Source organism: Macaca nemestrina, chromosome 7, assembly GCF_043159975.1.
Source record: "Macaca nemestrina isolate mMacNem1 chromosome 7, mMacNem.hap1, whole genome shotgun sequence".
NCBI lineage: Eukaryota > Metazoa > Chordata > Mammalia > Primates > Cercopithecidae > Macaca > Macaca nemestrina.
The window spans coordinates 165,296,775-165,320,723 of record NC_092131.1 but is presented as its reverse complement, the minus strand read 5'-3'; the positions used below and the strand labels follow the sequence as shown (position 1 = coordinate 165,320,723).

General features: G+C 39.4%; 1 protein-coding gene and 1 pseudogene across 6 annotated transcripts in view; one reads left to right on the top strand and one right to left on the bottom strand.

Moving 5' to 3' along the window:
• CDIN1 (CDAN1 interacting nuclease 1) overlaps positions 1–20,638 on the top strand; it is a 250,041-nt gene extending 229,403 nt beyond the window's left edge. For 3 of the 6 annotated variants that reach the window (XM_011760027.3, XM_011759979.2, XM_011760016.3), the window contains one exon: positions 10,604–20,638. In XM_011760027.3, coding sequence (XP_011758329.1) covers positions 10,604–10,733 — 130 coding nt within the window. In that variant the 3' untranslated portion in view covers positions 10,734–20,638. The remainder of the gene's footprint in view (positions 1–10,603) is intronic. The other 3 variants (XR_011606171.1, XM_011759986.2, XR_011606172.1) reach the window with 3 other exon arrangements.
• On the bottom strand, positions 19,392–20,140 carry LOC105493211 (casein kinase I pseudogene; annotated as a pseudogene).
• Positions 20,639–23,949: the final 3,311 nt, after the last annotated feature.

The window sequence follows — 23,949 nt, the reverse complement described above, 5'->3', positions numbered from 1 at the left end:
GCCTCCCAATTTGTTGGGGACAGATCGTAGAATTGCGTATGCGAATAGGAAGTATCATTCTGGTTTAATATGTGGAGGGGTGTTTAGCGGGTTGGCCGGGGTATAGTTGTCTGGGTCGCTTAGGAGGTCGGGTGAAAATAATGTTAATGTTGTTAGGGTAAAGAGAAGGAGGACTACTCCTAGAATATCTTTAATTGTATAGTAGGGGTGAAAGGTGATTTTGTCTGGGTTAGAGGAGATTCCGCAGGGGTTGTTTGACCCTGTTTCGTGTAGGAATAGTAAGTGTATGGTGGTGAGAGTACACTCCCCCCTAATCAATATTATGCCCATCATCCTACTAGTATTTGCTGCTTGCGAAGCAGCAGTAGGCCTCGCCTTACTAATCTCAATCTCCAACACATATGGGCTAGATTATATTCACAACCTAAGCCTACTTCAATGCTAAAAATAATTATCCCTACAACTATACTACTGCCAATAACATGACTCTCCAAAAACAACGCAATCTGAATCAACTTGACCATGCATAGTCTTACCATTAGCCTCGTTCCTCTACTATTCTTTAACCAAACTGACAACAACTTTCTCAACTACTCAACCTACCTATCTTCCGATTCGCTAACAACACCTCTCCTAATACTAACTGCCTGACTCCTACCCCTCATAATCATAGCAAGCCATTACCACCTATGCAATAAGCCCTCTTCACAAAAAAAACTCTACCTCTCTATAATAATCTTCCTACCAACCACCTTAATTCTAACATTCATAGCCACAGAACTAATTATATTCTATATTCTATTTGAAACTACCCTCATTCCCACCCTAATTATCACCACCAAATGAGGCAACCAAGCAGAACGTCTCAATGCAAGCATATACTTTCTATTCTACACTCTAACCGGCTCTCTACCCCTACTCATTATACTAATCTACACCTACAATAACATAGGCTCATTAAATATCACACTACTAACGCTCACAGACCAAAAACTAACAACCACTTGATCCCATAACTTTACTTGACTAGCATGCATAATAGCCTTTATGACAAAAATACCCCTATATGGCCTACACTTGTGACTTCCTAAGGCTCACGTCGAAGCCCCCATTGCAGGATCAATAGTCCTTGCCGCAGTACTCTTAAAACTGGGCGGCTACGGCATAATACGACTCACTTCCATCCTTAATCCTCTAACAGAGTATATAGCCTACCCATTCCTTATACTATCTCTATGAGGTATAATCATAACAAGTTCAATCTGTCTTCGACAAACAGACCTGAAATCACTCATCGCATACTCTTCCGTAAGCCATATAGCCCTAGTAATCATAGCCTCACTCATCCAAACCCCCTGAAGCTTCTCCGGCGCAACTATCCTCATAGTCGCCCATGGACTCACCTCCTCCATATATTTCTGCCTAGCTAACTCAAACTACGAACGCACCCACAGCCGCATCATATTACTATCCCGAGGACTTCAAGTCCCACTCCCATTAATAACCTTTTGATGGTTCACAGCAAACCTCGCCAATCTTGCCATACCCCCCACTATTAACCTACTCGGCGAGCTCTTTGTAATCGCAGCTTCATTTTCTTGATCCCATATTACTATCATACTAACAGGACTCAATATACTAATTACAGCCCTCTACTCTCTCCACATGTTCATCACAATGCAACGAGGGACACTTACTCATCATATAATCAACATAAAACCCCCCTTTACACGAGAAAACACATTAATATTTATACACCTTGCTCCAGTCATTCTTCTGTCCCTCAATCCTAATACCATTCTAGGGTTTACTCTCTGTAAATATAGTTTAATCAAAACATTAGATTGTGAACCTAACTATAGAAGCTTACTACTTCTTATTTACCAAGAAAACTTGCAAGGACTGCTAACCCATGCCTCCGTACTTAAAATTACGGCTTTCTCAACTTTTAAAGGATAACAGCTATCCATTGGCCTTAGGAGCCAAAAACATTGGTGCAACTCCAAATAAAAGTAACAATTATGTGCACCTCTATTATGATAACAACCCTCGCCTCCCTAACTCTTCCAATTTTTGCCACCCTCATTAACCCTAACAAAAAACGCTCATACCCTATGTAAAAATAATTATAATATATACCTTTATTACTAGCCTTCTTCCAACAACCCTATACATCTTCTCAAATCAAGAAACAACCATTTGAAGCTGACATTGAATAACAATCCAAACATTAGATTTAACACTAAGCTTTAAACTAGACTACTTTTCTATAATATTTACTCCAATCGCACTATTCATCACCTGATCCATCATAGAATTCTCACTATGGTACATAAGCTCAGACCCAAACATCAATCAATTCTTCAAATATCTCCTCATTTTTCTCACTACCATACTAATTCTAGTTACTGCCAACAACCTCTTCCAACTCTTCATTGGCTGAGAGGGTGTAGGGATCATATCCTTCCTTCTAATCAGCTGATGATACGCTCGAACAGACGCCAACACAGCAGCCATCCAAGCAATTCTATACAACCGCATCGGCGACATTGGTCTTATCCTAGCTATAACATGATTCCTCCTGCACTATAACTCATGAGACTTTCAACAAATACTGGCCCTAAACTCCAACTCAAACCCCCTCCCACTAATGGGCCTTCTCCTAGCAGCAACAGGAAAATCAGCTCAATTTGGTCTTCACCCCTGATTACCCTCTGCCATAGAAGGTCCAACTCCAGTTTCAGCTCTACTTCACTGCAGCACCATAGTTGTTGCTGGAGTAGTCCTACTTATTCGCTTTTACCCTTTAATAGAAAGCAACACATTAATCCAAAACCTCACACTATGTCTGGGAGCCATTACTACCCTATTCATAGCCATCTGCGCCCTCACACAAAACGATATCAAAAAAATCGTGGCCTTCTCCACCTCGAGCCAACTAGGCCTAATAATAGTCACTATTGGTATTAACCAACCACACTTAGCATTCCTACACATCTGCACCCATGCTTTCTTTAAAGCTATACTCTTTATATGCTCCGGATCTATTATTCATAACTTAAATAACGAACAAGACATCCGAAAAATAGGAGGTCTATTTAAAACAATGCCTATCACCTCAACTTCCCTAGTTATTGGCAACCTAGCACTCACGGGAATACCCTTCCTCATAGGCTTCTACTCCAAAGACCTCATTATCGAAGCCACAAACACGTCATATACCAATGCCTGAGCCCTATCTATTACTCTCATCGCCACCTCCCTGACAAGCGCCTACAGCACTCGAACCATTCTCCTTACCCTAACAGGACAACCCCGCTGCCCAACCCTAATAAACATCAACGAAAACAACCCCGCCCTACTAAACCCAATTAAACGCCTCATAATAGGCAGTATAGTTACAGGATTCCTTGTCACTAACAATATCCCCCCTACCTCACTCCCCCAACCAACAATACCCCTCTACCTAAAACTCTGAGCCTTATGCGCAACCACCCTCGGTTTCCTAACAGCCCTAGACCTCGCCCTTATGACCAATAAACTAAAAGCAAAAAATTCATCACAAATATTCAAATTCTCCAACATACTAGGATATTTTCCCACCACGATCCATCATATAGTCCCATATCAAAACCTACTTATAAGCCAAAATTTAGCCCTCCTCTTATTAGATTCAACATGACTAGAAAAATCCATACCCAAAATAATCTCACAAACACACATTACTACCTCCATAGCTGTAACTACCCAGAAAGGCATAATCAAACTCTACTTCCTCTCTTTCCTCATTCCTCTTACCCTAACCCTACTTCTAATAATATAGTCTATTACCTCGAGTGATCTCAATCACAATATACACACCAACAAACAACGTCCAACCAGCAACCACCACTAATCAACACCCATAATCATACAAGGCACCCGCACCAATAGAATCACCTCGAACTAACCCCAATCCTTCCCCCTCAAAAATCTCCCAACTACCCATATTATTAAAATTAACCACCACTACTCCATCAAAACCTAAAACCCATAAAACTAACCCCACTTCCATTATTAATCCCACCAAAAGACCCCCTAGAACCTCAAGCCCTGAACCCCATGTTTCGGGATACTCTTCAATAGCCATTGCCGCAGTATAACCAAAAACAACTATCATACCCCCCAGATAAATTAAAAAATCATTAAACCCATGTAAGCCCCCCCATAACTTAAAATAATCACACAACCAATTACACCACTAACAATCAACGCTAAACCCCCATAGATGGGAGAGGGCTTAGAAGAAAAACCCACAAACCCTATAACCAATAATACGCTTAATGTAAATAAAATATATATCATTACTTCCATATGGACTTTAACCATAACCAATGATATGAAAAATCATCGTTGTATTTCAACTACAAAAGCGCCAAATGATCCCAATACGCAAATCTAACCCAATCATAAAAATAATTAACCACTCCCTCATTGATCTACCTACCCCATCCAACATTTCCGTGTGATGAAATTTCGGCTCACTTCTCGCAACCTGCCTAATTCTACAAATTATCACAGGCCTATTCTTAGCAATGCACTACTCACCAGACACCTCCTCTGCTTTCTCCTATATCGCACACATCACTCGAGACGTAAATTACGGCTGAACCATCCGCTATCTCCACGCTAACGGTGCCTCCATACTCTTCATCTGCCTCTTCCTGCACGTAGGCCGAGGCCTCTACTATGGCTCATATCTTCTCCTAGAAACCTGAAACATTGGCATTATGCTCCTACTCATAACCATAGCAACAGCCTTTATGGGCTACATACTCCCATGAAACCAAATATCATTCTGAGGGGCAACAGTAATCACAAATCTACTTTCAGCAATCCCATACGTCGGAACCAACCTCGTCCAATGAGTCTGAGGTGGCTACGCCATTGATAACCCTACTCTCGTATGATTCTCCACCCTACACTTCATCCTACCCTTCATCATCGTTGCTCTCACCACGGTACACTTACTATTCCTACACGAAACAGGGTCAAACAACCCCTGCGGAATCTCCTCTAACCCAGACAAAATCACCTTTCACCCCTACTATACAATTAAAGATATTCTAGGAGTAGTCCTCCTTCTCTTTACCCTAACAACATTAACATTATTTTCACCCGACCTCCTAAGCGACCCAGACAACTATACCCCGGCCAACCCGCTAAACACCCCTCCACATATTAAACCAGAATGATACTTCCTATTCGCATACGCAATTCTACGATCTGTCCCCAACAAATTGGGAGGCGTACTAGCACTCTTCCTATCGATCCTCATTCTAGCAGTTATCCCCATACTCCACAAATCTAAACAACAAAGCATAATATTTCGCCCACTCAGCCAATTCCTACTCTGACTCCTAGTCACAATTCTACTAACCCTCACCTGAATTGGAAGCCAACCAGTAACCCAACCCTTTATCATTATTGGCCAAATAGCATCTACAATATACTTTATCACAATCTTAATCTTAATACCACTGGCCTCCCTAATCGAGAACAACCTGCTCAAATGAACCTGCCCTCGTAGTATAAATTTAATACACTGGCCTTGTAAACCAGAAATGGAATACTCTCCCCAGGGCAATCAGAAAGCAAGTATTTAACTCTACTACCAACACCCAAAACCGGCATTCTAACTTAAACTACTTTCTGTATTTTATGTTGTACAAGCCTTACAGCACAACTTTAGTATTAACCTACCTTTAATGCCTCTATGTAATTCGTGCATTACTGCTAGCCAACATGTATAATATATAGTACTATATATGCTTGACTGTACATAACACATATTATTACATACTTACCCAACTTTCTCGAAAGACATGCTTACAAGCAGGCACTCTACTAAACACTTCAACAGTAACACATAACACACATCTCCAAAGCCCATACACCACCCCTACGCATACCAACAGAACTAGTCATATATTGATCGTAGATAGTACATTAAGTCATTTATCGGACATAGCACATATCTATTAAAAAGTCCTCTTCACCACGGATGCCCCCCCTCACTTAGGAGTCCCTTGTTGACCATCCTCCGTGAAACCAATATCCCGCCCAAATAATGCCACTCTCCTCGCTCCGGGCCCAGAACTCGTGGGGGTAGCTATAACTGAACTGTATCCGGCATCTGGTTCTTACCTCAGGGCCGTAACAATCAAGATCGCCCACACGTTCCCCTTAAATAAGACATCTCGATGGATCACGGGTCTATCACCCTATTAACCAGTCACGGGAGCTCTCCATGCATTTGGTATCTTTTATCTCTGGTCCGCACGCAACCCCATCGCAGAATGCTGACTCCCACCACATCCCGTCCTGCCGCGCCTGCCTTTGATTCTTGGTCCATGCCATTATTAATCGCACCTACGTTCAATATCCTAGCCCCGCATAACCATCAGCAAAGTGTTATTTAATTCATGCTTGTAGGATATACCAACAATCAACTCCACAACTCCACAACACCAAACCACCAAACCACAATAAAATCCCATCAAACCCCCCCCACCCCCATCTCTGACCTGTAAGTATGCCACCAGTGTGCCCACTCTGGTCATTAATAAAATTGCCATGCCGAGGCAACGGCTGACTCTGCCTGCAGCCCTGTCTCTGGATTCACCCTGATTCTATAACCAATGCAACGCTATCTGATCATCTTAGTGCTAACCTTCTATTGCCCATCTTGTCCCTGAGGGTATCCTTCACGTGCCAGGCACTGTGTTAGGCATGGAGGACATGAATACATTAAAATATGGTCTTTACCCTCAACAGGGTCCCAATATAACAGACAAATGGTGAAACAGAGGGATAATCACTAGGAAACAGGTATACACAGAAGGGCCAGATTTAGTTCTGCCGTATCTGATTGAATTTCTCTAAATACTCTAAAATGGAATGAAACCAGAGAATCACTTTTTTTTTTTTTTTCTCGGACAGAGTCTTGCTCTGTCACCCAGGCTGGAGGTACAGTAGTGCAGTCTCAGCTCACTGCAGCCTCCATCTCCTGGGTTCAAGAGATTCTCCCACCATAGCCTCTCGAGTAGCTAGGACTACAAGCGAGCACCACCACACATGGCTAATTTTTTTGTATTTTTAGTAGAGACGGGGTTTCACCATATTGGCCAGGCTGGTCTCGAACTTATGACCTCAAGTGTTCGGCCTGCCGCAGCCTCCCAAAGTGCTTGGATTACAGGCGTGAGCCACTGTGCCCAGCCAAGAAACACATTTTGAACATATTTATAAGGGGTCATTACTTATGAAAAACCTCATCTTTCTTGCCTTCATGGTCTCTGATGGCTCCTGACTTAAACCTCCCATTTTTTCAAGCAGTATTTGTTGTTTTTGCTAATTTGGTGATATTTTATTTGCAAGCAAAATTACTTTTCAGACGTCATTCACATTCTAGTCTCTGCTTCTCAGGAGTCTTTAAACTGCATTGGGGGTCTTTGATCTTATTATTTGACCATGAGTATAGCAACCATAACATTATAGTCAACTTTAAAAAGTGTTTCCAGAATCAATTCGGATGTCCATGGACACCCATTCCTGAGTGTCTCCCAGCTGGCAGGGAGGGCTGCAATCTCAGTAGCACACCAACCTCTGCTGTGCACATCTCAGACCCGAGAACTCTGTTTTCTTTTCAATGTTGTTAACAAAGTCTCTTTGATTTTTGTTGGTCACAAAGGTTATATTTGCCTTCCCAGGGACCTCATTTTTGTCTAGTGGTGCCACAGTAAATAAGAATAGGCATCAAAAAGGGGAAATGGTTCAACCCAGAAGTGTGCATTTGACCTAAATAAAAATGTTCTAGGGTCCTATTTTACACCTCTTTTACCATTTTTGATTGCTTGGTATTTCAAATTAGCAACCAAAACTTCCCCTCCTGTTACTTCCGATAACCAAGAAATTGATTATATACAGTTGCTTAATGTGGTCAGCCTCTTCATAAACAGGTAGGTTGCTGAAAGGTTATCTCGTCAGCATCTGATAATCTCTGGATCCTGAGCTGTTGAAGAAGGCTCAGAAATGCACTAAAGTAGGTGCTGGGAATAAGGCCAGATCTCGTTCTGCCATTAAATTTCCAAACTTATCACCCTCTAAAGTCCCTATTGTTTTTGTCACCCAAGACCACATAATTTGAGCACCTATCAATCTCTATTTACAAGGGGAAGTTGTGCTTCCTCGTTCTTAATTAATTAGAGACATACTGTCATTCAGAGGTTTTGAGCTACATTGACAGAGGTAATGTTATCTAACCTAAACATAGTTCCATAAGAAACATAAAACATAGGTAGACAGTAGAGCCTTATTAATGAATCCTACTCAAAATGTTAATAGATCTGTGTTGGTACCTTTAGGGAATCCTGGTTGTGAACCACTACATGAAATGTTCAGGTTCACAATCTTGCAAAACCTTTTTGAGTTGCAGGAATATCTGTTGCCTCACAAGTGAAACAAGTCCATTTTCTTGAGCACTGAGGTGTTCCCCAGCCTGGCTTTTTTGCCTAGAAAATGCCATTTTCGTAAAGAGCTGTCATGCTTCGTGTCCTTTGGCTTATGATTTAGCTGTTCAGACAAAGTGCAGGCTGCTCTCACTCGCTCAGTGCTGGTGATATGTGTTTTTGTTTTATTAAATCTTTAAAATACTGGGCTTGTTTTTTATGACCTCCATATATTCTTTTGTTCTTCCCTGTGACTTGTTAGATCACAGTTTTTTTCTTCCTTTGTGAAAATATTAGTGCCTTTCTAAAGAGCATCATGGTCTCCAGAATGGCTGTATAATAAAATGGAAGAATGTGTTGAGCCTAATGTTAGATCTGTCAAGGCCGTGACTCAGGGGTGCTTCAGTGATGGGAAGGTTTGAGGCTTCTCAGACGTGGTCCACGGAATCACAAATCTTTCTGTTCTTGCCAGACTTGTTTTGACAAATCTGAGATCATTTGACACTAATCATAGAGCTCTTTGTAAAATAAAGGTACCAATGGTTTATGTTCCAATTACAGACAAGTGTTTGTGATTAAAAGTTACTAAGAAACCCTCGGTTAAATGGAAGCAAGTTCTTCTGCAGGTGTGAGCTTCGTCTTGTATGCATTTGAGCCTGGGGACCCACACACCTGTGCACAGATAGCCTAATTCTGACCTCAAAGGAATCTTTTCTTTGGGGAAGCTGAGGAAGGAGAGAACATCTGCAGCTGATAAATCTCAGTGGGCCTGGTGCTCCAAGGCTTCTAATTATACCCAGTTCCTACTTCTTCTAGAACAAGATCAACTGATGAGTTGCCATCTCATGGTTCTGTACCTGCACAGAGGGGACTCCCAAAGTTTTAAATAATCTTGAATACAACTTGGCTACCCCACTAATGTGAATCCCCAAATAAACCAGGCCGTGACATCCAATTGAACTTGTTCCTGTGCATACAGTATCTCGCAGCCCGTCCTGTATTGTTAGTTTTGGCAAGTGCACGACAGCGTATAATAAATCATGGAAGGAAAAAGCTTTTTGGCCTAGCATGGTTCAGCCTGCTGTAATGTTGGAATACAGAAAGCAGTTCTGTTTTTAGACATCCTTTTACTAACCCAACATTCATAATTTATTATTACACTGTAAAATTCCTGCAACACTACACCAAAAGTAGTGCTGCCCTTTAATTAAGTGCCCTCGGTAGGAAAAACGTGAAACTGATGTGCAAAACATCTCTGTGTGCAATGATTGATAGTGATTACATCTTTATGAACCCAGCCTAAAGGTCTCAACTTCCTGATGGGTGAAGTAGTCTATAGGGCCACTTCCTGAGTCTGCCTGGCGGGGATCAGTCACTGCTAACAAAACTGCAGATAATTCAGAGGCACAGCTTAGAAATGCTGAGGTTTTATGAAGCCCGTGGCTGTCTATACTTTGTCACAAGCCTACATGACCTTATTCCTCATTTCCATAAGCACCAATGACCAAACTTGATGCCAGGGCCACACTTAGAGAAGTTGTAACGCAGACGGTAAAGGGACCCAGTGAGTCATATGGATGACAGGAAGTACTTCCAGCCCAATGGGTGCATGAGTAGAACATTCTAGCCAGAAGAGGACCATACATTGTTGCATTTTTTAAAATTCTGTTTTCAAACAGTCTTTTATTTTTCTTAGTTGCAATTAGGCAAGTTTAATTTTTTTTTAAAATAGTACCATTAAATGTTAGACTTAAATCCCAAGACAGGCATTCCCCAGCTCATCCCTGTTTGCACTGTGAATTTGTGCATCAGCTAGGTGGTCACATCAGCCCAAGCTCATAACACCTTACTGAAAGGTAAGATTCAGAGTTTCTATATCCGAAATACTTCAGGTTTCTGAAAAGAAAGGTAACACATCCATCCAAGCAGGCAGTATGTGTGTTATGTGAACTCTTTGGTATAAGTTTGGCTATTTTCAGTCACAATGCTAGCAACCAAAACGAAAATTTTGTGCAGTCCTGTCATTTAGTCATCTTATCAGTGCCCCAAGGTGACTTTTTTCAAGAGCTCTGTTGATACCATGTGTGTGTATGTGTTATTTTCTGGTGTTTTTACAGATTTGGGCCAGGCTTAGTCATCTATTGGTATGGATTTATCCAGGAGCTGGACTGCAACCGGGAAAGGGGCATCCTGCTCAAAGCCTGTTTCCCTACGAACATTGTCACCTTATGCCACAGCCTAGCTTGACCCTGAAGATCCTGGAGGAGAAGCTGGGAGGAAAAGGTGAATCCGGAAGCAATTTTACTTTCCTGCACTGTAAGATCCTGGCAACATCTGCCCTGAACTTCAGCTGAACTCTTGCTGCCCGTAGTCACACCACTACCTCTTTAGACAAACATATCAAGAGTTTCTGTTTTCCTTCATCCCTTGCTGATGTGAACAGCCAAGAACTACAGACACAACCCACTCATTATCAGCATTTCTGTCTCTGTCAGACAATTAGTTTATAGATAGTCATAATCTTTCTTTCTTCCGGATGGTTTCTCCTTGTATGCTGAACAAAAGAAAAAATGTGAAGACTGAAAGGTGTGATTTTTCAATTGTCCTCCCAGTTACCGAATCACCCTCTTATTTTTTTTTCCCTAAGCCTCCATTCACTCTCTCTCCCTCTCCCTTTCTCTTCACGTGCACTCACAGAGACCCAGCGTTGCATTACCATCGTGGAATAATCTAGCACAAACCTAGGAAAGCTGAAGCCACAAAGTCCGAAGCCACCTTTGCACTCACCTGCAGAGCTCCAGAAGACCTTGAGGGCAGCCCGCCTATGCCGTGTGTTTGCTGTATTCAATCTTTACGGCTTCCTGACTTCTGTGACAGTAAGCCAAGCTGCAAAAATACACTTGATGAGAATTTCCTCTTTTAATAATGTTATTTGAACACCAAATATTTTCGATTTATCTTATTTGAAAGTATTAGTTCCATTGTGCCTGGAAACCACACTCCTTTAGATTGGGGGCTGAGAGGAGACGACCCAACATTGAGGAGAGTTTATTTTTAAACATGGCTAGTTGTCAGTATGTACGTGAGCTAGTATTTTTATGAGTAGAGTTTTTTAAAGGCACATTCTGTATACTGCTTAGTATATGCATTTTATACGATGTAATTATATAACACTCAAATAAGTTCAGCATTAGAAATGTTTAGCTTTGTATGAACTAAGTGTGCCAGAAATAAACCTGGAGCAATTTTTAAATAAGCAAAATAAAGGAGATTTTTCTATTTGTTCACTTTATTCACTTTCATGTACTTTTATGTACTGCAAATCAGATTTCAGTCTAAAGCGAAACATCAATAAGTTAATAATAAACCTATCTTTTGGGAAGTTGAATATTAATCTGTACCCAAAACGTATTTAGTAAAATATTTGCTACAACATTATAAAACATAACTTATAATGTTGAATAGATGATTTGGGAAATACTAACAACAACAATGTAACTGTTGCAGACAGCTGTAACTTATATACATTGCTTGATTTTTTTCAAAAGACTAAATATGTCATTTATACTTTGTTCATTTTCTACCAAAGAAGGTTTGGAAAAATATGCCTGCTGCCTTTCCTTTTGAAGGACACAAACCTGGTCCAAACATGTGTGGATTTTAACTCTGAGTGGGGTGCATTAAATCAAAAGAGAGAGGAAGATGATGAAATGCTAAAGAAGTATCAGGCAAACTTCTGTTTCAGTATAAAATTCATCCTGCAGGCTTCTGAGTGAAACAGAATGATTTGAAACCACTGCTGTATTGCCTGGATACACACACACACACACACACACACACACACACACACACACACTTTATACAAAAATGTTAAAAGCAGGTTTCCTGGCATGTTCTTAACTGTTTTTTCTTTAGGAATAAATTACATTTATCTGCACAGATGTTGAAAATCCTGTTAAACCCTTGTCAAGGATTTGTTTATTTTACATTAAACAAATTTATGATGAACGTGAACAAATAAATTAAAAAATAAAAAAGGTACTTGCATTTTATATTTATTCTTTTACCTGTTGCCCTGACATAATGTGTTGTGAGAAGGTACTGGTGTTCCTAGCAAAGGCGCTACCTCCTCTTTATGAATGAGGCTTAAAATCTGGTCCTTAAACGTGAGAAAGAACCCAACAGTAAACTGTACACACTACAATAAGGTTACAAATTAGTCAAAAGTAAGTTTTTCACACATAAAAACTAATGTGATTATTATCCTCCTTTTGAATTGGAGGGGTATGGGACAGAAGGTAGTAATGTTCCCCAATTGGAAGCTTAAAGTCTCCTTGGTTTGTTTCTTTTTCTGTTAAAAAAAATCAGCTGAACGACACCACTCAGGCTGAAACCCATCTCTATGCGTTGTCTGCTTGTTTGGTTTTTTTAGTTTAGACAATATAAACATCAGCCCCAGAAAGTAGACACGGAATGACAACTTATTTTTATTGCTGTCGTCATTAGAACGTTAACATTAAAGCCAAATCTTGTTTTATGGTGCATTCCGCACACCATGCTAATGAATTATGCAAAGCCAGAAAGCAGGAGCGTGTGTAAAACGTAAAACTGAATGACGTTCTCCCTGGCATATACAGACTTGCCAAGCATCTGCCCTCACAAACACATAGGAGACCATTTGAAGTCTGGAAACAGAGCAACTCAAAGCAAAGCTGATCTAGTACTGATATGTAAGGCAACTGCATAGACTCCTTCCCACCTCACATATGTACCCCCTCAAAAAAAAAAAAAAAAAAACCATAAACATTTGCATATCCATTTTTTTCTTTTGCCTTCTAGTGAAGCATACATCAGCTCTTTACAACACTCCTAAAATCTAAAAGAAAAGGAAAGTCTCAGAGGTCTAAAGTAGAAAGCTGGACCTCCAGGGGAAATAATTTTTTTGTAACTGTAGGTGTGTGTACCTGTTCATTATCTGCAAGGCTTGATTCCCCCTGGAAAAGATGATAAATTGCTGGTCTTGAGGGGGTGCATTAACTCACTCAGGCCACCAGGGGACTGCTTAGAGCCCTGATGAGGTAATCTACCTAAATGGTCCCTGGTGGGCCACACTAATTAATGCTGAAGTGAACAGTTAATTCACTTGCTTCTCACTGGGGAGCTACACCCATTGCTTTCTTTTCTCTTTGGAACCAAGATGCCTTAGATGCCTCCTCTTTTTAACTCTTCCCATCTAGAGTCCTGCTGTCTCAATTGCATTAAATCCTTACTGCTTCCATATGCTTTCTCACTTCACTTTTCACTTTTTCCATGTCATCTTCCCCTGCGCTGGCCTTTGCTAGTTTCCCTCCACATGGACATGTACCCTGCATTTTCTCATTACTCTTGGGCTCTTTTTCTCTCTAAAAGATCATGATCCCAAGACGAAAATATGTCCTGATGCATACGTCTGGTTGGGGTGTTGGGAGCAATTGGCCTAACCTCTTTGGGGAGAAACAACTTAAGCACCCTCCACATGCCTAAATACTCAAGTGCATATGTGGCACCAGAATGATCATAAAATTTTAACTAAGATAATAAGATTTTACAGGGCTAAACATGACTTGAGGTTCATGCCTTCAGTAAATGATTTGGAGCAAAAAAAGAAAAAAAAAAAAAGTAAGGTTTTATAGCTACTTTCAGCCTGAGTGGTGTTGTTCAGCTGATTAAAATAGCAAAATGTCTGTATAATTTAATGAATCACTCCTAGCTCATTCATCTTGGGGGTAGCTTGCCATTTTCATGTGATCTGACGGGAGCAAGTTGTCTCAAAGTATAACTCTTTTGTGACAAGATGAGAGGAGAAAATCTCAATAGGCACATTCTTGATTAGGGTTAAGGAACAAAGCAAACTTAACTTGAGAGGAAACTAAAAGGCAAACAATAGAAGTTTGCCTGCAACGTCACCATTTATGGGAAGCGTCTATCTGAACCTGTCTGTGTAAAGTCACTCGTGGGTTATGGAAGGGTCATGTGTTTGGATCATTTAATCTTGCTACTCTAAACTAACCTTCCTACATTTAGTAAACATCATCTGAACCTGTTTTATTAAGAACATGCCTGGATTCCAAAGATTCAACAAGGAAGATGGAATTATGAATTAAATAATAACCTGAACAACTTGGGTTCGCCTTCTGTTTTTCACTTTCCTGCTATTGTTTTGAATATGGCTGTGAGACAAAGAGCTGCTTAGGTCAAGCGCTATAAATTACAGTTTTCATACAATAGTAATCCACTAAAATGATTTCAAAGCCTGATCAAAGTACTTCAAAAAGACTTTTAAAACATTTCCACAGTACAGGGGAAGGGAAATGCTCATTTGGTGCCTTAATTTGTTTCAGTTAGTATAGCAAAGTTCGATCTGGGTGTCATACTCACTTTATATAAAATCCAACTCATTGTTTAAATAAATCCAACTTGTTCTTGTTGTTTAATGTATAGGTAAAGAAGATTTAAGTTTTCATCTACTTAACAATTTGGAGTCACTTGTAAGGAAAAGATAATATGGGAACATTTTAAAACAAGCATACCTTGATAGTATTTAATTACTCAAGGTATTCGTTAAAACTGTCTAACTCCCTGCAATTAGGATACAGTGGTGAGGATCTCTGTGGATTTATTTGGCATCTTAATAATAATCATGGCAACAGATATATTTATTTTTTCATCCCTTTTCCCTCATCACTTGGATTTATCCTAAGCTGTCTCATTTTATAGGCAAGGATAATGGGAAGTACACTAGTGATAGCAAAGCTAAGCAAATTCTAGGCTCAACTATATATAAAGATAGTGTGGACTGCTGCAACAACGTCAGGCTCAACTAAAGACTCATGGTACTATGTCAGGGCAATTTTTACTTTTTAAAAGGAAGGTCATATTGAAATGCTGACGTGAAATATAACCAAGTCAATTAAGTAATAACAATTGAAGTTCAGAGTTTAATTGAGGGCTGAACATGAATCCAATGACCATTAACCTGAAGTGGTCATTAATTCCCCTGGAAACTGCCTTGGTTAAAGGTATTTCTACAATAACTAGCACTTTTTTTTCAAAAAAAAAAAAAAACCTTGTCATTTTAACATTAAACAGAAATTCAGAAATAACATTCAGGAATAATAATTCAGTGTATCTATAGTAGACCTTCTGTATTTTACATTTTTAATTGAATTTCTTTTATAGGACAAATCAAAATTTAGATAAAAAGGTAAAACCACTTCTCTGGAGGAAACCATAGTTTTGTTAAGTAAACAAAGTTATAAGCACCCTTTATTTGATTGCTTTTGTTTTATCTCAGTTGTTGACTTATTTCTGTACTTGTTTCATGCAAGATTTCCAACTAGACTGTAAGCTCCATGAAAGTAAAAACTACACTTACTTTGTTCACTGTAGTCCCTAATGCCTAACAGAGTTCTGGTGCCGACAGAGCAGGTATTCAATAAATGTTAAATGAGTAAATGAATGACAGAGTTTTATTAAATATGTTATCACTCACTTGCATTAGCAAATAATTGGAACCTTTAACTTTCTCATTTTCTTCATCTGAAAAATGAGTGTATTTACCAAAATCAGAGAAAATCATCATGTGTCGATGTTAAAGAATTAATTAATTTAGAAACTCCCCAAAATGTGAAATGAATCAAATTCATCAACAAGAGTGTTTTAGGATGCACACTTAGTTTTAAGGGGGGAATATATGTAACTTTTTGTTGCATTTGCCTTAAAGTTAATCTTAATACATTATTGTTTATGCACTATGTTGCTAAATGAGAATATTAAAAATCTTTATTTCTCTTTAAAAAGAAATAGCTTATCTTTATATTTCCCTTAAAAATTTTTTTTTTCTTCAAATCACTGCAGGGTCCCAGATCAACTGTGTTTCACACACAGATTTTGGAATATTCAATGGAGTTATTAGATTAACTGCAAATGATACTTTTAATTGCTCCCTTTTATAATGCTAAGTTGATGGCAAAGTGCTTCCTGGCCATAGAAGTGGTTGGCTGGCTCAAGAGAGAAGGGTTATTTGGTCATTTGCCAATAGGATCTGACCTTTGGAGAGATACTGCCCATGAACCGCTCAGTGGGTGTTTCCTTGTTAGTCATTAATTCAGAGTATATTATTATTTGAAAGCCAAAGGCATTTGGCATATTTCCTCATAATTTGGAAACCGGTAGCACAAAAGAACTGGAACTTCCACATTTCTTCTTATTCTGCCAGTTTCCCAGGACTTAATTTGTTGGGGTTCTTTACTGTGTGATTCCTTCCATGAGCTGCTGGAGAGAACAGACCCAGAGTGCAGATATCACTAAGACCAGGTCTTTGGTTCCAGGTGATAATTCTGTCTTATATTTCCAGCATTAAAACTATTTAAGACACAGATATTTATTGAGTCCCTAATGTGTATTAGAAGTATGTGAGGTGCTGTGGGGAATTTTTTTAATGCAACAAAAGACTCTTTTATTGAAGAAAAATAAATCATTACTTCCTCAAAATGAAAACAACACAAAATATTTGGAAATTTTAGAAAAGCAAATCACATTAAGGAAAGAGGGAAATCTATGAGGTTTTTAATAAGATATTTTAACCCTAGACTATGGACGGCAAGTAGCTTTCTATTTGCTTATGGTGGCTGTGTTCACTGCTATTAAGCATTTCCAAGGCCAAGTTCAGCTCAGCAGCTAAGGCTTTGATCTAGTTTTTAGAGTAGGCAGTGATCACATGGATGCCACATATTTTCCATTCCTGCTCTGGGCCATTCATGTTCAGTGCAAGTATAAATAAATTCTAAGCATTTGAAACAGAATTCATACCTGTTCATCGGCCTAAGTAATAAAACAAGCAATAACTTGTTCTGATAGTTCTATAACATCAAGCAAAGTGTCTGTCCATGGCTAAGGTCTGTCTAGTAATACAGATAAGCTAAATATGTCATCAAAATCATAGAAATATGATTTTAAGCCTCAAGATAAACACTAGATGGGCACAGATAATTATTATTTTCAGTAAATGTCTACAAGTTCAATTATATTATCCATGAAAAACATTAGGCCTGTATATTTTGGCCCTGCATAAAGATCTTGAAATTCAAAAATTATATTAGTAAATTTCACACATTTCTAGCTTTGGAGATTTGTTTTCTTTCTTTTTTTGTGGGGTTGGGGGTGGGTTTTTTTTTCTCCCACTCAAACCAGGCTAGGGATTCAAGGTCAGTTACACACTCTGCCTCCTTTATCTTTCATGGCCTTTATATCATCTGGGTATCAATTTTCTGCTTAGTGCAGTGCATTTTTATAAGGTAGTGATTGTATATAATAGTGGTTTGAAAATATGTTCCCAAAAAGAAGTGTTAAAATATTTTCAAGGACAGAGAAGAAATGTATGCTTTACATGGTAAGACAATTTTGTTAATATACTTACCATTAAGCCATAAATACTTTTGCCAAAACCTTTTAATTGTATCAGTTCATTAATTCTGGCAGCTAAAATAATAACAATCATTGCACATGGAAAATTAGGTAAAAATCTAAAAGTATTATATTTTGTACTAATATGAATAGAAGAATCCATCTTGGTTTCAGTTACAATTTTTAAAAACCAAATTTCTCAATAAATGAAAAAATAGCAATGCAACCTAACAGAGGATGATAGAAAAGCAAAACAATGAAAGATGGCGAAGTGGCCATGAGCACATTGCATAATGATGTAAAACTCAGTCTTTTGGTAAATTACTTTCATCTTGTTTCCCCACTATCCTTGAAAATATTTCCCAATGACAAAGGAGTTAAAAATGGCAAAATGGGGGCATAGAATGAGCTGAGAAACTCATGTGAGAATTTAATTACATTTTCAGTTTATTTCTTGACAATTCCCTGAAAGGCTAATTGGATCTTCAAGCCATTAGCAAAGATGAGTTTGACTCATAGACTCAGAATTTTATCAAAAAATCGGGAGATGTTATTTAATAGTGAGTCAGCAAGGCATTTTTTTGTTTAAAAAAACTGATTTTTTTACAGAAACAGTTTTTAGTTTTTAATAAACTTATAAACAAAAAAGCTCCCACTTCAAAATAAAAACAAGATCCCTAATCATATAGATGTTTACAGTGATATTTATCTAAGCAACATACATATATGTTCAGTTGTAAGATGTTAACTAAATTTCTGTGACAAGCTTTTTTAAAAAAATACTAAGAACATTATAAAGTTAATGAAGAGTCCTAAGTATAATCTAGTAGTCACTAAGTTTTTCTTAAGTCTTCACTTTAGATGCTATTATTTCTAGCACAAGTAAGCAGGCAGAGTCTTTCATGCGCTCAAACACTGGAATCTTTGGTTGCTACCCTATCAGCTGGTTTGCAAACAAAAAGCCAACAATTTTAACAATGTTTTACGTGAATAACCTGCAAACCCGAGAGATGGAAAAGCCCTAAGAATGCACAATTGTGAGCATTTACAACTATCACAAGTGGCTGAAGACTGTTCATGACGTTCTTCTGAGATGAGATCTCAAAGAAGTATAGTTCAAAACAAAAGGTTCTAACAAAAAAAAAAAAATTGGCATATGCATAATTTCTCCACCAATTTGTGTGTGTCAACCATTTAGTTAACTTTTTCACTTGAAAAAAATGCACTAGAAAACCAGTCACCGTGTTTCACTATCTGTTAATATTCACAATTACAGTGGCTACGACTCAGGATACAGCATCACCAATGCTGCCCAGAGACAGTTTATAGTAAAAAGTTAAGTTCTTTATACCAAGTAAATGGTTGTCCACGATCACTGGCTAGTGTACATATGAACTAAAATTTCTAGATTTGGGGAGAAACAAATGCTGCTCTGATCATCAGCTCTGCTTCTCTGTTCCTCAATTCATGCTTAGAAACCTTTCATGTTACTCTTGGTTTTGTCAGGTTGCTTACCTGTTGGGGTTTGGGCCTGCTGCCCCTGCCCAGTAGAAGAGGCTGCCTGCTGGGCTGCTTTCTGCTTTAACATTGTCCAGTCAAATGTGTAGTCATATTGATGGCTCAGGGTCCTGAAAAGAATGAAGAGTAGCTGCCTCAGATACATGCAATCTGGGGCTTTCTCAAAGTGTAGCCCACGACAATAGTTTAAGTATATGGCAAATTCTGCAGGAAACCCCTTACGTAAAACTTCAGCAGGAGTGGACATCTTTTCACTAATCTTTTCATATTTTTGTTTCTTTGTTGCAGCCTTTAGCCCTCGCCATGGCAGGCTGGTTCTATTAAAATACATCAAAACATATCCTAATGATTCCTTGTCATCCTGGTGACTCTGCTCAATACCAAGATGTGCACTGATGGTAGCATATAGGGCAATGCCAGTGAGGTTTTTATCTTCTCTGTATGGCCTGTGTTGCCTTGTCCTGTTGTCTCTGTACTTTTTGGCCAAACCAAAATCAATAAGGAATAACTTACTACAGTGACGCCCAATATCTATTAGGAAGTTATCTGGTTTAATGGCTTCGTGTATAAAATTCTTTTTATGCACATGTTCAATTCTACTGATCATCTGGTCAGCTAATATAAGTACAGTTTTCATTGTGAACCTTCTTGAACAGAAATTGGCCTTCGAGGCTAGGTCCCAGAAAATCCATGACTAGTACATTATAGTCTTTTTCCTGACCATACCACCGTTATGTGGCGGATGCCAACCCCACCTTGAAGAATCTTATAGAGCCTGCTCTCGTACAGCAACTGGGGATGCCTGGCATTGTGAGATTCTAGCTTCACTGCCACTTCTTCACCGTTAGTGATGCTGGTCGCCAGATAGATGTCTCCGAAGGAGCCAGAACAGATATCCCATACCAGTTTGCATTTCCTTCCGACAATGAATCCTGCCTTAGAGCCGCTGCTGCTAGCCGTCCTGAGAGACGAAGATGGAGGCTGGGCCAAGCCTACCGTGGAAGGCGGCAGGAAGCGGAACAAGGAGGCCTTTCCTGGCGTCCAGGGCCCAGATGCCGGCGAAGGGAACCTGATGCCTGCTGCTCAGTCACATTTTTTTTTGTTTTTCGGCTGGTGGTTTGCCAGGCCGCAGTTTGTGAAGGGCTTCTAGCGGTTCAGACAGGGCTGGGCCACCTATTTCTGGGCAGCCGCTGCTGCCTCGCTTTCGCGGCGACGTCGGGGCTGGAAAAGGGGCGCGGTGAGCTGGGGCGCGGTACCGCTGCCACCACTGCCGCCGGCTCCGGTCCTGTCACTCCGCCGACGACGCCATCTGGTTACTCCAGCTCTAACCAACACAAAATGCCCCCAGAACCCGGAAGTCGCTTCTTCACGGCGCAGAGCACTCTGGGAAAGGGATATCCGGTGCCCGCTCCAAAGGATCCGCCTCATCGACTCAGAATTTGAATGATTGAAAGGCACCAGAGGCTTCAGTTTACAGATGGGAACATTGAAATCTGGAGGGGGTAGGTGACTTGTCCAAGGCCACATAGCTATCTAATAGAACGCAGGACCAGAATCTGCACCACCTAACTTCCTGTCCACTGTCCTTTCCTTCATAGGGTTAATATTTTATTCCAAGGAATTTCTAATCCCGTAAGTTATATTGACTATTTACAAAGTAAAAGATCCTGGTATATTTTTAATGTACATTCTGAACCTTACTGTTTTGGTCCTGCCCAGATCTCTATGGTGGAAATCAGCTGGGCATTTTGACAGAAATAGTTTTCATTTTATTAGTACTTTACTATCCTAAAATCCTTAACGTTTGATGACAGTCATTTTCTATACATTGCCATGAGCCTAAGGATGTGCCACTAAGAATGAATTTGGAAGGACTGAAGACAATTTTTTCCTTTGGTCAATTTATATATTGACTTTTCTTCCACTGGAAAAAAAAAAAAACCCACAGATATTATGTTTACCATCTTCTCTTCCTGTAAGGATAAGGTAATATTTAAACCAACAGTAATTCATGAACATCTACTGATCATCACCGAGAATGACCAGTATATAGTATTCTAGAACTGTAGGCAGTAGAGCCTACTGGCTAAGACACAAGCTTTGACAATAGTCTGGAATCCCCACCTCTGCGCTTAGATATAATCAAACTCTCTAGAAGTTTCAGTTTCTTCATTTGTAAAATTGAAATTATGCCCATCACACAGGACTATTATGAGGGTTAAATAAGATTAGTGCCTAATACATCATAAAGCATAGCTCTAATAAAACTAGTATCATATATTATAGTCGCATTGTGTGTTATATAATTATAATTATATTACTACACCCATTGAAGATTCTACTTGAATGATACACAGCATTAAAAATTTGTGTTTTCTGTGTTAATATAAAAATCACTATAAGGTGTGTAGCTTGGCTTATTATTGCTTTTCTAAAGCTGATTTAGGAAAAGCCATTTTCCAAAACTTAAGAGACAGGCAGAACAAGATCCTTCTTTGAGAGTGGGCATATGTTTAGTTGATTGTTTTCGCAGACTGATGTCTGGTTTAACATTCCTCTGCTTGGAGGAGAAGCTCAGAGACAGTGAGCCCATGTTTCTTTTGATAGTGAGCGAAGCCTTTGCCATAAATACAGCTTCAGCAGCAGCACAGCACAGGATCAGCCAGGACTTTCACATCTGACTGACGGCTCAAATCCACCATGCACAAGATGAGCCCCCTAAAGGTGCACAGGTTTGTCATAATATAAAAGCTTTCTTTAAGAGGATTGAAGAAATACCTTCAGGCCATTGTTAATTCTTAGTTGTGAAATACCTTCTTCAGCCCATTCCTTTCAGTGAAAGAAAGCATAAAATGCTATTTGAATTTGATCTTTGAAAAAACAAAAAGGCAAAGCAAAAGGAATTTGGGGAAATCACTAGTTTGTTCCTGGATTCTTCCTCTGATTGATGACTGTGACACTTTTTGGGGTGACTTTTTAAAAGACATGATTTTCGAAAGTGCCCCACTCCTAAACATAATCCTCCTTAGGTCACAGGCAAGCTGTATAATTTCTAAACAATTGAACCAAGTGCTGATGCTCCTCTCCCAAAACAGGCCAGTAATGTTGGAGGCAGATGCCGAATCAGCTCTCCTAGGCAGCTGAAAACACTGTTACAAAAGTGCCAGGTATCGAAAATTGTGGCTTCTCTCACCTGGGGGCTTCAGAACATTCTGCAAACAATGAACTGAGCTTCCCATCTAAGTTCCAGTTAACTAAGCTGCCAGTTAGATAAGTGGTCTTTTGTTGCTTACAGAGGACTTAACTAATGTTGTTTTGCTTCTTGTAGAAGTTGCTTATTTATTTACTTTACAACATTAAAAAAAAAAAAACTTGAAAGAATACTTACACTGAAGAGAATGATTTCTCCCTCCCTCAGATATGCTATCTAAAAAATTTAAAAAAAATTTTTAAATAAACATTAAAATGTGTTTTCACCAATCACAAATATTAAATTGTAGTACAAACTGCAACTAGACACCCTGGCTCACGCCTATAATCCCAGCACTTTGGGAGGCTGAGGTGGGCAGATCACTTGAGTTCAGGAGTTCGAGACCAGCCTGACCAACGTGGTGAAACGGCATCTCTACTAAAAATAAAAAAATTAGCTGGGTGTAGTGGTATGTGCCTGTAGTCCCAGCTACTTGGGAGGCTGAGGCATGAGAATCACTTGAAGCCGGGAGGCAGAGGTTGCAGCAAGCCGAGATCGCGTCACTGCACTCCAGCCTGGGCAACAGAGCAAGACTCTATCTCAAAAAAATAAAATTAATTTTTTTTTTGGTAAGTAAATTGCCCGAACCAACCTATATTCAGCACTCAGAGACTGTCTTTTCATAGTTTGTTAGTAATATCTCATGGGACATGAAAAGACAGGGATACAAAGTTGAGGCATATTGGTAGGCTTTTCAGATGCACTCTCCAAACTTCCAACCTCAATGGGTGGATGAGAACATGTGAAAGAAAACTGGTGGTGTGCGCTGTAACATTATCCTTAATGCGGTGCCCTCAATAGCTCCTTCTATTGCAAATGTGTTGCATCAATTATGAAAGGGGGAATTAGACAGGAAAAAAAAATTACCTTTTTTAACTCACAAATAATAAAAGTTAAGCAGAACAAAAGTTACAGTCCTCAAGAATAACTTTGCAATGGACCCATTTAGCATGGTAGACTTTGTGGTATAAAGATAATCCAGACTCTCTTGTTAACTGAATTTGGAAATTTCAAATTAATTTGCATCAGATTCAACCTGGCACCCTATCTTGTTGAAAACATTAAGCTTGACACAACTGTCCTGAAATGGCTTGATCTGATTATTACCTGAAATCGATCTGGGTTTACAATGCAGTGAAGTCGAATTACAGAGTTGCCAAAATAATCAGTTCATTCATTCTTGGAGATGTGATGAGGAGATGTGATGAGGAAGGACTTCTTGACTGCTGTGGGAACCATAACCCCCCATGT